The sequence below is a fragment of the Diadema antillarum genome, unplaced genomic scaffold, assembly GCF_040938485.1.
Source record: "Diadema antillarum isolate AM-2024a unplaced genomic scaffold, OU_Dant_1.0 scf00000059, whole genome shotgun sequence".
In the NCBI taxonomy this organism is placed as follows: domain Eukaryota; kingdom Metazoa; phylum Echinodermata; class Echinoidea; order Diadematoida; family Diadematidae; genus Diadema; species Diadema antillarum.
The window spans coordinates 491,527-501,408 of record NW_027270948.1 but is presented as its reverse complement, the minus strand read 5'-3'; the positions used below and the strand labels follow the sequence as shown (position 1 = coordinate 501,408).

General features: G+C 37.8%; 1 protein-coding gene across 1 annotated transcript; it reads right to left on the bottom strand.

Annotated features, from left to right (window-relative positions):
* Positions 1–1,197: 1,197 nt before the first annotated feature.
* On the bottom strand, positions 1,198–5,892 carry LOC139715987 (uncharacterized). The gene is made up of 4 exons (XM_071627540.1): positions 5,809–5,892; positions 3,366–3,497; positions 2,443–2,619; positions 1,198–1,742 (listed from the first exon to the last, which is right to left on the bottom strand). Exons 2-4 carry the CDS (start codon positions 3,463–3,465, stop codon positions 1,516–1,518), a joined length of 504 nt encoding a protein of 167 aa, XP_071483641.1. The 5' UTR covers positions 3,466–3,497; positions 5,809–5,892; the 3' UTR covers positions 1,198–1,515.
* Positions 5,893–9,882: the final 3,990 nt, after the last annotated feature.

Below are 9,882 nucleotides of genomic sequence, written 5' to 3'. Positions count from 1 at the left end.
TCGATGAAAGTTTTCAGCACGCTTTTGGGACCTGTGAAACACGACATGTATAATCCTTCATATTATAGACACCGTGCATGCCACTCTTTCGTTGGCCAACAAACACAAACTTCCACTTTGTGATTACAAACGTCAAACGACCTTTGTTACATGGAATCGAAGGTGATCCCTTCGTTTGCTTTAAATACCGAGTAAAGGTGATCAGTAAATCCCAATAACACTCGGTAGTCGCCAAGTGCATTATCTGTATGTGACACCGGATATGAGTGAAAACAAGATACATGTACAACTTGAACTGATATAAAGGCCAATTAACTCTCTTTTCAGTCAATCTGTGAACAAATACACAAATATTACATGATACAACTATTATGACAATAAGCTATCGTAGGGTCCCACTGACTTTTTTTTCTTGTTTTTGCTCTTGTGGCCCGTTCTGGGAACTAAATCGTTGAATTGAAATTTTGATGGTCTTAAAAGAGATGACGTGACATGGCCCGAAATTAAAGGAAACATAAAAATCCATATTTGCCCTTTATCGAGCCACCAAAATATGGATTTTTTAAGAATTTGAAGTTTTGGATGTGTGTTTTTTTTTTTAATTTGATGGTCCGACCAACCTGAATGGCCTGACATAAATATTTAGTGTCCCTGGACCACCGGGCCATCACTATAGTCGAGCTCTGTAAAGCTTAGGTATAATGTTTCGAAACGTTCATTTTATACAAACACACATAAAAACAAGAATATTATACACACAGAATCAATAATGTAATTATCATTACTACCACATAATAATTCGAGTAATATGCTGTCGAAAAGATTACATTTCAAGACAGGTTTTTAGCATGCTTTGTTTATCATTACAGAAGAACTGCATGAATAATTATTTAGAAAGTTGTTTTGCATCGCAACCTATGATTAATTTGGATATGTAATTATCATCATTTGTTGTTGATGCTGATGTTTTATTATCGCTCAGAGATTAATACTGCATAACAGCAACATTAACAATTAATGATATTATCCTTGAGTGAAAGAATATGAACTGAAATAAAATTGTAACCCCCATTTTCATCCTTCAATTAATTACTACAATTAATTACTACGATTTACATCGTGATAAGATCATCCAAAATACTAACCATATCGACTTTACATCAACTCAATCATAACGCATGTCATTTCCCCCTTGAGATCAAAACGGTCGTGATTAATATAGTCTATGGATCAGAGAGGCAAACTTCCATTGTGAGAGGGTTGCAATTATTATTGAGGTGTTGTACTTAGGCCTACAGCTACCATAGCTCCAACTGAGATCATCATCCCTGATTGGTTTCCTGTCATAAATATCATAATTGCTGAAAGTGCATATTGCGTGACAGAATCATTGCACTCTGACCCTGCCTTGCAGTGCTTGACCTGAGAAGAACTCTTTATAGGCAAACAGGTATATTTGTTGATCTATTTCCATGTTAAGCAAGAATTCCAGAACAGCGTCCTGTGTGCAGTACATTAATGGCATTGAAAATCCATGTCCACATAATTGACTCCGGTGAGCGGTTCACAGCACACTTCGCACTCGGCTACCAAATCGGCAAAACTGTAGACGAGATTGTCATGTGCGCAGTCAAATTTGATGTCCATCTTGGCATGGTAATCGAAGGACTGTGCTCGGTGGCGAAGGTTATCTATCTCCATTTGTTTCCGCTGAATTTCCGATTTCAAACGCTTTATTTCTTCTGTCAACAAAAGAGCATCAAACATTAAATTGAATGAAATATTGATTACAAGCTTTTTCGATCATGAGCATGCATTATAAACGTTGCCAAGGGTCTTACGTGTAAAATCGGAAATACAAGCACTCTTTTCATTCAAGAGAGAGAGAGAGAAAAAAAAACAGGTTTGTGAAACTGAGGTGTATTGCAATACTACGTGGAAGTTTACATGGATTAGGCATCAGTGATTCTCGAACCGAGGCACTGATTATACGTACGTACATTTCACAGTTTCTTCGCTTAGAGAAAATGAACTTTGTAAAAAAGTTGTAAACTCAACATGACACTTTCCCATGTTCAAACGATGTCTTGAAATTGACCGACACCACAAGTCATGTAGCCTGAGAGTTCGTCATTGAAAAAAAAAAAGGTCTGTGAGTCATACAGCCTATGAGTTCGACACTGGCTCCTGCACGCGTTCGACATAACATCACGAGGCTTAATGTGTCGGTCTCATGGGCCTTTTTTGCTTGATGTCGAACCGATGGGCTGTAAAACTCATGGGCTGTATGACCCATGGGCCGTATGGACTCGTGGGCTGTATGATTCTTGGGTGCCAATCTTGCGACATGCATCACCCATCATAATTATAGAGCATTACTTCATGGGATAGCCATAGATACGACAAAACAAGCTTTCCTATTACACACTTCGGCCGTCTTACCTGATTCTTCTCCATGCTCGCTGATATTCATTTCAGGGTCTGACATCTCCGATGACAAGGATAACCTTTCATCGTCGTCCTCATCGTGGTCATCGACGCCTTCCTCCTCATCTTGAAGTAGAGCGAGTGAATTCAACTCCTGCAACAACCCCTCAGCGCCCTTTGCGACTTTGTTATCTTGTGAGAATAAAAATAATGTGGTAATGATCATAGAATGATAGCGAAGTTTGTAGTGAAAAAAAGAAAATGGTCTACTTCTCCCGACAATGAAGAAACTCGAAAGCTGCAATCATGAAATAAATATCTAAGACATTCATTGTGTTCATACAAAACTAAAAATACAATGAAATTGTACTAATAGTATAAGGTATAGTAATCAATACAATACTTAAAAGGTCGGGTGTTTGGAAAGACAGAAAACGAGAAAGGTGATCAAGTTGTGAACGGCAGCACTGACCAGGAAAAGAAATACATAATGACCATCACGAACTTGATCCATTACATGGCGAGAATAACGATAATGAAATCATGAAAACCAGTTGTTAACAAAGAAAGGTACACGATCTACGAAAACGAAATTACAGAGAGAGGGAGAGAGCGAGAGAAGGGGGAGAGAGGGAGAGCTAGAACATAGATTTTAAAAACAGAAAAAATGGAAGTGTCGGCCGACCGAACCTTAAACTGCAGCTATATACAGACAATGGAGTCTTTACCAAGATTTCATGCTTCTCATTACTAATGCAAATTTCAAAACAAACACACACAAAAAAAATCATCGAAATTTTGTAGGTATTCACCATACAGGATAACCATATCACTATAGTGTAACCTACTTTGACCTCGAGCTGTAAGATTTCGCAAGTACATGTACAGTACAGAAATATTGAAGGATAGAATGATACTTTCACTGATTATATTCCTACCTTTTTCTTGCTCATGACTCACACGTCCTGTGTTCGGTCCTCCAACGCCTCCTTCATCTGTCAAATCTACCTGTGAGGTTGAAGAGCTTTCGTTGTCCATTATCAGGATACAAGGATTTGTCGCCGCTTACACTGTTGCCGAGTGAGCCAAGAAAGAGTTACACAGGTATAGTTCCATCACACAGAAATGAAAAGAAACAAACAACCACTAAAGCTGCATATAGTTTTTGATAAGATCATTAAAGTTTTTCATTTTTTTCTCTCCTGGTAACCACTTATTAGGATAAGAATATAAGGAACAGTAAATATTTTTCCCAGCAAATTTGATCGAGGGCATAAGGGAAAAATCACATCACATAGAATCCAATTACACCGGCCAGCTACACTCGTCGACAGTTACGTTCCCTGCACAATAATTAGTCTTCCTCTTTGCTTGTGTGTATAGTCCTGAAAAGCAGTATCCTTCCTCCGAGGGAAAAAAAGTGATAAAGGGATATCGTACACACATTCCCGCCAAAATATTACCATTTTGATAGACACATACGTTTACTACACAAGAGGCAATTGACAACATTGAAATAAGTGCTGTTTTCATAAATTTGTAGTAGGCCTACATGATTTACGATCTTATCATGCAGACACATTTTATTAAAAAACTCATAATACATGTACAGAGTAAACTTTTACAAGCACGACAATGAAAAATGGATCAAATCGGAAAAAGATAAGGGAAGTTATCAAATTGTGAAGTTTCGCTAATTTTCACCAGAAAAACATGCAGTTTTTGAACGGTCAATATGAATATGCACAAAGTGAACTGATAAATTTGTCATGTAGTTTGTACATAAAATCCCGAATTTTGAACTTTATGTTCAAACGCGATTATACCCAGTCTCAAATCCTGAACTGATCATTATCATCAAGTTATTCAGCCAGGAGTAAGGTTATATTTCTACACTTTTATATAGCAAAAGAATTACATTTTCGTCATTTTTTTCTACATGATCAATGGAAAATTGTGGAGTGATGATATCATTACTTCGCTCATTGCATACCGATCCCGTACACAGCGATACTACTCAGTACCTCTCTGCATGTTGCATACTCAACTTTTCGAGAAACGTTTTGCAAAAAAGAAAGAAAAGAAAGAAAGAAAGAAAGAAATCATAACTTTTTACTTTTAGTCCGATTCTGATCAGGTTTCCTCTGTTGTGCTTATAAGATGTTATTACTCTTTCCTTTCAGACAATTCCCCTTTAATCCCCTGTTTGCCATCTTTTTTCCTTGTTAAGAGGTAGCGCCTATTTGTGTGAAAGTTGTGCACGTTATTTTGACTCATTGGCATAGAAAGGGTAAAGGACCTTCGGATAGTCTGGTGACGTCGCGATGACGTCGCGATGACGTCGTGTGAAACCGTATTTAATACTAGTCAGCGTAATGCCTGATCGGTTCAGACACCCACACCCACACCTACACCACACAATATGTGCATTATAAGTGTGATATTAGTAATGGAAAGTAAACAATGCATGAACGGTGGTCTTTGTATAGCTGTCATTTATAACTGAATGGCACATCAGGGGACGTAACACTCCTTCAAACAATGCAGGACTCGCTGTACATCCCCCCCCCCCCCCCCACCACACCACCACTGATTATTCACTATTAGGTGCCTATGGTGGAATTCATACTCGTAACTAATAATAATGTAAATACAACGGAGGAAACCCACGACAATCACATGACCTTGTTGAAAATCTTTTCGCACCCAGACAGCTATTGACACATACGTTTAAAGAAGAATATGTAGGCCCTTATACATTCTTCGTGATGTTCATTCACGAACGATGAAGACATACAAAACAATATACTATCTGAGTACGATCATGGAGCTACATAGCTCTATGGTATGACCAACAAAAAGCCCGAGGTTCGTGCAACTCATCATCGTGTAACAATGCTACTCAGCCAGTGTTTAACAGCTGATGATAACAAGTACATGTGTGTTTGAATTAATGTGTATAATTATTGTTATAAAGGGGAAAATCCACATGAAACAGTACACACATGTCGTTTGGGTGAAAGTAGATTTGCTGGTGAAAGCATGAAAGGGGTATGGACAGGGTGGATACATATATAGGGATGGAATAATTGTGTACGGGTTCGAATATGAGGAAAAGGGCAGTCTATTGCCCATTGGGAGTGGTGCTATACAATGGGTTTGAGCTTGATGATAGGCAACGACAAGGATAGGAGATAGGGCTATATTTTGAGAGTCGAGTATGAATGTAAGTCAGAAACAGATAATTTATAAGAGAAGCGGGTCCAGACTCTCGGCGATCAATAATGATTTCAGAAATTCAGTCTTTTCAAGATACATTCGCCACCGACCAGATGATATCAAGACTGTAGTAACGACAACAATTTGTTTTGTTCAACATACCTTTACTGCTTCCCGACACTTCACGAACGATAAAATCGAATGGAGGCATTATTATGGAGATCGAAAGAGACAGGTTCGGCGAACAAGTAGTTTTCGAGTTACTATTGCGACGTATTATTATGGGGATTCCCCACTACTGTTTCAGCTTGACACATTGCGAACTCGCACGTATTATGAGATTACTGGCAGGCAGTATGAGGTACATAAAGGCTGTATTACTAGTATTTGTTTATTCAAAGCAACACAGCACACGTACACACGTCGTACATGCATACACGAATCTCCTTCCCGGTCGGTATAGCGTGTGGTAGAGTTTTGGCAATCATGCAGTCATGACATGCCTCGAATACCGCCATCATCGGCCTCAGTTTGTCAATGAATAATACATATACTTCGATCAATATTGTGCACTGAATTGGGAGGATGCCGTTATAGTGTTTATCATAAAATGGACTGCACTGCGGGATTGATTTTTTTTTTTTGAATTTTGAAAATCAATCAAGTTGTAGGCCTATATATATATATATATATATATATATATATATATATATATATATAATATTAAGTTAGGGAGAGAAAATGCAAGACAATAAAAAATATGTTTTTAAGAAAAGATCGGCGGAGACAGTCTGACGGAGAAAAAGGAATGCGTGTGTGTGTGAGGGGGGGGGGGGGGGGGGGAGGGGGGCACTGATTCGAGGAGTTTCTTGGGTGTATAAACAGAAGTTGTCTAAGTCTTGACTGTGTATGTTTCTGAGTAGTATACTGTACTTTGCTCGCTTTACGGCACTTGCATCACGATCTGGTGTGCCCTTTATTTAACCGGGCTGTTATGTTTTCGACCTACATTATGAAAATGTGAGATTTCATCGCTTGTGTGTGTGTGTGTGTGTGTGTGTGTGTGTGTGTGTGTGTGTGTGTGTGTGTGTGTGTGTGTGTGTGTGTGTGTGTGTGTGAGTGTGTGAGTGTGTGTGTGTGTGTGTGTGTGTGTATGTGTGTATGTGTGTAATTTTTTTTTTTACTGTAATGACACTTTTTTTTGGGGGGGGGGTGGACGGGGTATTCGTTTAGCGTCAACCTTTTAAAGTTGCATATTAAAGTGTAGAGAGTTTCTCTACTTATAGAATGTACATGGTTACTATCCTCATTGTTCTGAGTCATTTACGAAACTAGTATGCTTGGTCTGCTTCGGTGACAGCATCATTACTTCTCAATGAAACAATTGCTCTATTATCAGCCACAAACTCATCATCCAAGACTGGCTGAGTGATGAGGTCCAAAAACAGATTTGCCTGACAAGCTTTGTCTTCTTTAAGCTCGTCGTTGCTGCTTAAAAGGGAAATATCCTAATGAGGTCCAAAGACAGTTTCGCCTGACAAGCTTTGTCTTCTTTCAGCTCATCTCTGTTTGTTCACAAGGGAACCTATAGAAAGTGACAGACGACCACCAGACGTCCAAGGTGAATGGTACCGAGTGAAAGTTTTCAAATCTTTTTTCTCTGTTTTTTGCCAATGTGTATAATCCGTTACACAACCAATATGAGGATAACACGTTCTAAATCATCAAAGTGCTCGTACACTATAAGTCATATAAACATTCAAATATCACCATCGCAGGAAAGCTCCTGTTAATGTAATAATACATACTTCAGTATACATATACAGATTTATGTGCACTCCATTCACTGAGCATTGGTAATGATGATAATCGTCCAATAACCTTACTCCGTCCAGACTCCCTATAATTAAGGACAATGCAATGCATGATCGTTGTCATCTTTGATAAAGTAATTAATAGTCATTGGGGAAACCATTCTGTGCTATTTAATGGGAGGGAGGGGAAGAGATTGTAAAAAGCATAGGTCAGAAAAGAACAGAATTGTCATCAAATAAAATAATGCAGAATAACCGCTGCTATAAGGGATCACAACCATCGCTGGTAATCGGGCTGAAGCTCGGTAGTCTAGTGGATGTGACGCCTGTCTATAGCGATCAAGCAGGAAGTCATGGGTTCGAATCCCACTCTAGTATTATGTGTGTCCATGATTTTTACGATGGCTTTTATTCTATGGACAGAATAATCGTTGTGTATGGACAGAATAATCGTTGTGTATTTAGGTTGATAAAGGGCAATTTGTCAATCAATAATTCTCATGTGCAAAACACAAACAAACAAACAAATGCGCCATACAAGGTACACACTCTTTGAGACGATTATAAGTAAACAACATAAAATAGGTGAATCCTTAATATCGTCTAGTCACGACTGCGTGAAAACTTCAATTCATTTAGGCGTATTGCTTTAATTTCGCTCGTATACATATACATATACATAAACATATACATAAACATATACATATACATATACATATACATATACATATACATATACATATGATACTTGGTACTTCAATTTATCTCTCCTCCGTGCGCAGTTTGAAAATCCCCAAATATAGAGAGTATATTATGTACCAATAGCCAGATTTAACGGTGCATATTTAGATCATTTGCACATTATTTGTTATTGGTATTTTGTGGTGTTTTTTTGTTTTTGTTTTTCGTGTGATCCACGTTGACGAGCCCCGCTTTCAGTACATCACTCTTTTCCATTGCTTTATTCATTTTTTTCTTGCAGAGTGTGCATTGCTTTCTCGTTATGTAATTATCCGCATTATACTCTGCCTTATGTTTTATGACTTGTATTTGTTTTTCTATAATCATTCATTGATATGAATATAAAAAAATTTATATTTTTTTTTACAATTTTTGTTGTGTACTACTATTATTGATTGATGAAAATAAAGCATAATTGAACTGAATTTAATCGAATTAATTATAGTAGGGCAGACGGCCAGGGTCGACATGGTGATCGCTAAAGAGGTGAGAGCAGCCATCTTTGAACCCGCTGTTAATATCAAAAGCTTTTCTCTCAAGTTGTGAGTACATAATGGTAAATAGCATGATTAGATCCATGAACAAAAGGCCAGTCAAAAAAAAAACAAAAAAAAAACCAACAACAACAACCAAAAAACAAAAAACAAAAAAACAAAAAATGAAGGAACGCTTCGAGAGACACGCTTGCCATTACACTGTAAGAAAGCCGAGCTGCGGGGCCAACCGGCTTTGTCGCACTTTGAAGTGAAGTCAACTCCATGTACAATGATTAACGATGCTAAATGGAGTTGAACCTAACGAACAAAATGAAAGTCGAAGTGCAGGGCACAACAATCGTGCAATATAACGAAAGTAATTGATCACGATCATGTAATTAGCAAAGACCGAAACGATGGAGAGGGAGGGGGAGGGGGCTGTGGCGTGCCACCACCTCAAAGTTCTGCCATGCTCTATAGCCTAGTACTTGTCTCAATTTTATTGTGATCTGTACATGCATCTTCCTATTTTTTTTAAATCTTGACTGAAAAAAGGAAAGGAATGAATTGTATTTGTGACATTAGACTACTGTAGAGTTATTGAATTTTGACAACTTAGCAGTTATACATAGTTATGAGGATTGAAATTAATCAAATATCTGCTACAAAAATTATTCTTATCTTACAAACTATTGATATAGCGAGTCAATGATCAACTCCCCATCGGGTTCACATGATGTCGCCAATTTAACCTTTTTGAAACTTGAGGTTAAGATTTCATGTACGTTTTGTATTATAATTTTTTTCGATTTATTAAACGTCAATTAGAATGTTAGGGAGACTTAAACGCTAAAGACGTTCTTGATTTATGTAAATGCACACCTATACACACACACACACACACACACACTCACACACACACATACACAATAGATGAATTATGTGTATACAGTGCATAGCCATATTATGATACTACAGCACCTAAAACTGCACAGCGCAGACGACTTTTCTTGCATATAGGCCTACATGTTAATCATTATGTCAAAATATGATTATTATACACTATGTGTATTCCTGATCACATACGTAATAACTACAAAACACGCATGAATGTATGTATAGGAATGTGTGTGCTTGTGTGTGTGTGTGTGTGTGTGTGTGTGTGTGTGTGTGTGCGTGTGTATGTATTTTTTTACCGAAGAACC

Excerpts from the sequence above, each read along its gene's own strand:
- LOC139715987 (XM_071627540.1), bottom strand. The coding sequence starts at position 3,465 with ATGGACAACGAAAGCTCTTCAACCTCACAGGTAGATTTGACAGATGAA. Across the intron at positions 2,620-3,365 it reads GAGTCATGAGCAAGAAAAAG|ATAACAAAGTCGCAAAGGGC; the intron begins GTAGGAATATAA and ends TATTCTCACAAG. Across the intron at positions 1,743-2,442 it reads CGAGCATGGAGAAGAATCAG|AAGAAATAAAGCGTTTGAAA; the intron begins GTAAGACGGCCG and ends TTTTGTTGACAG.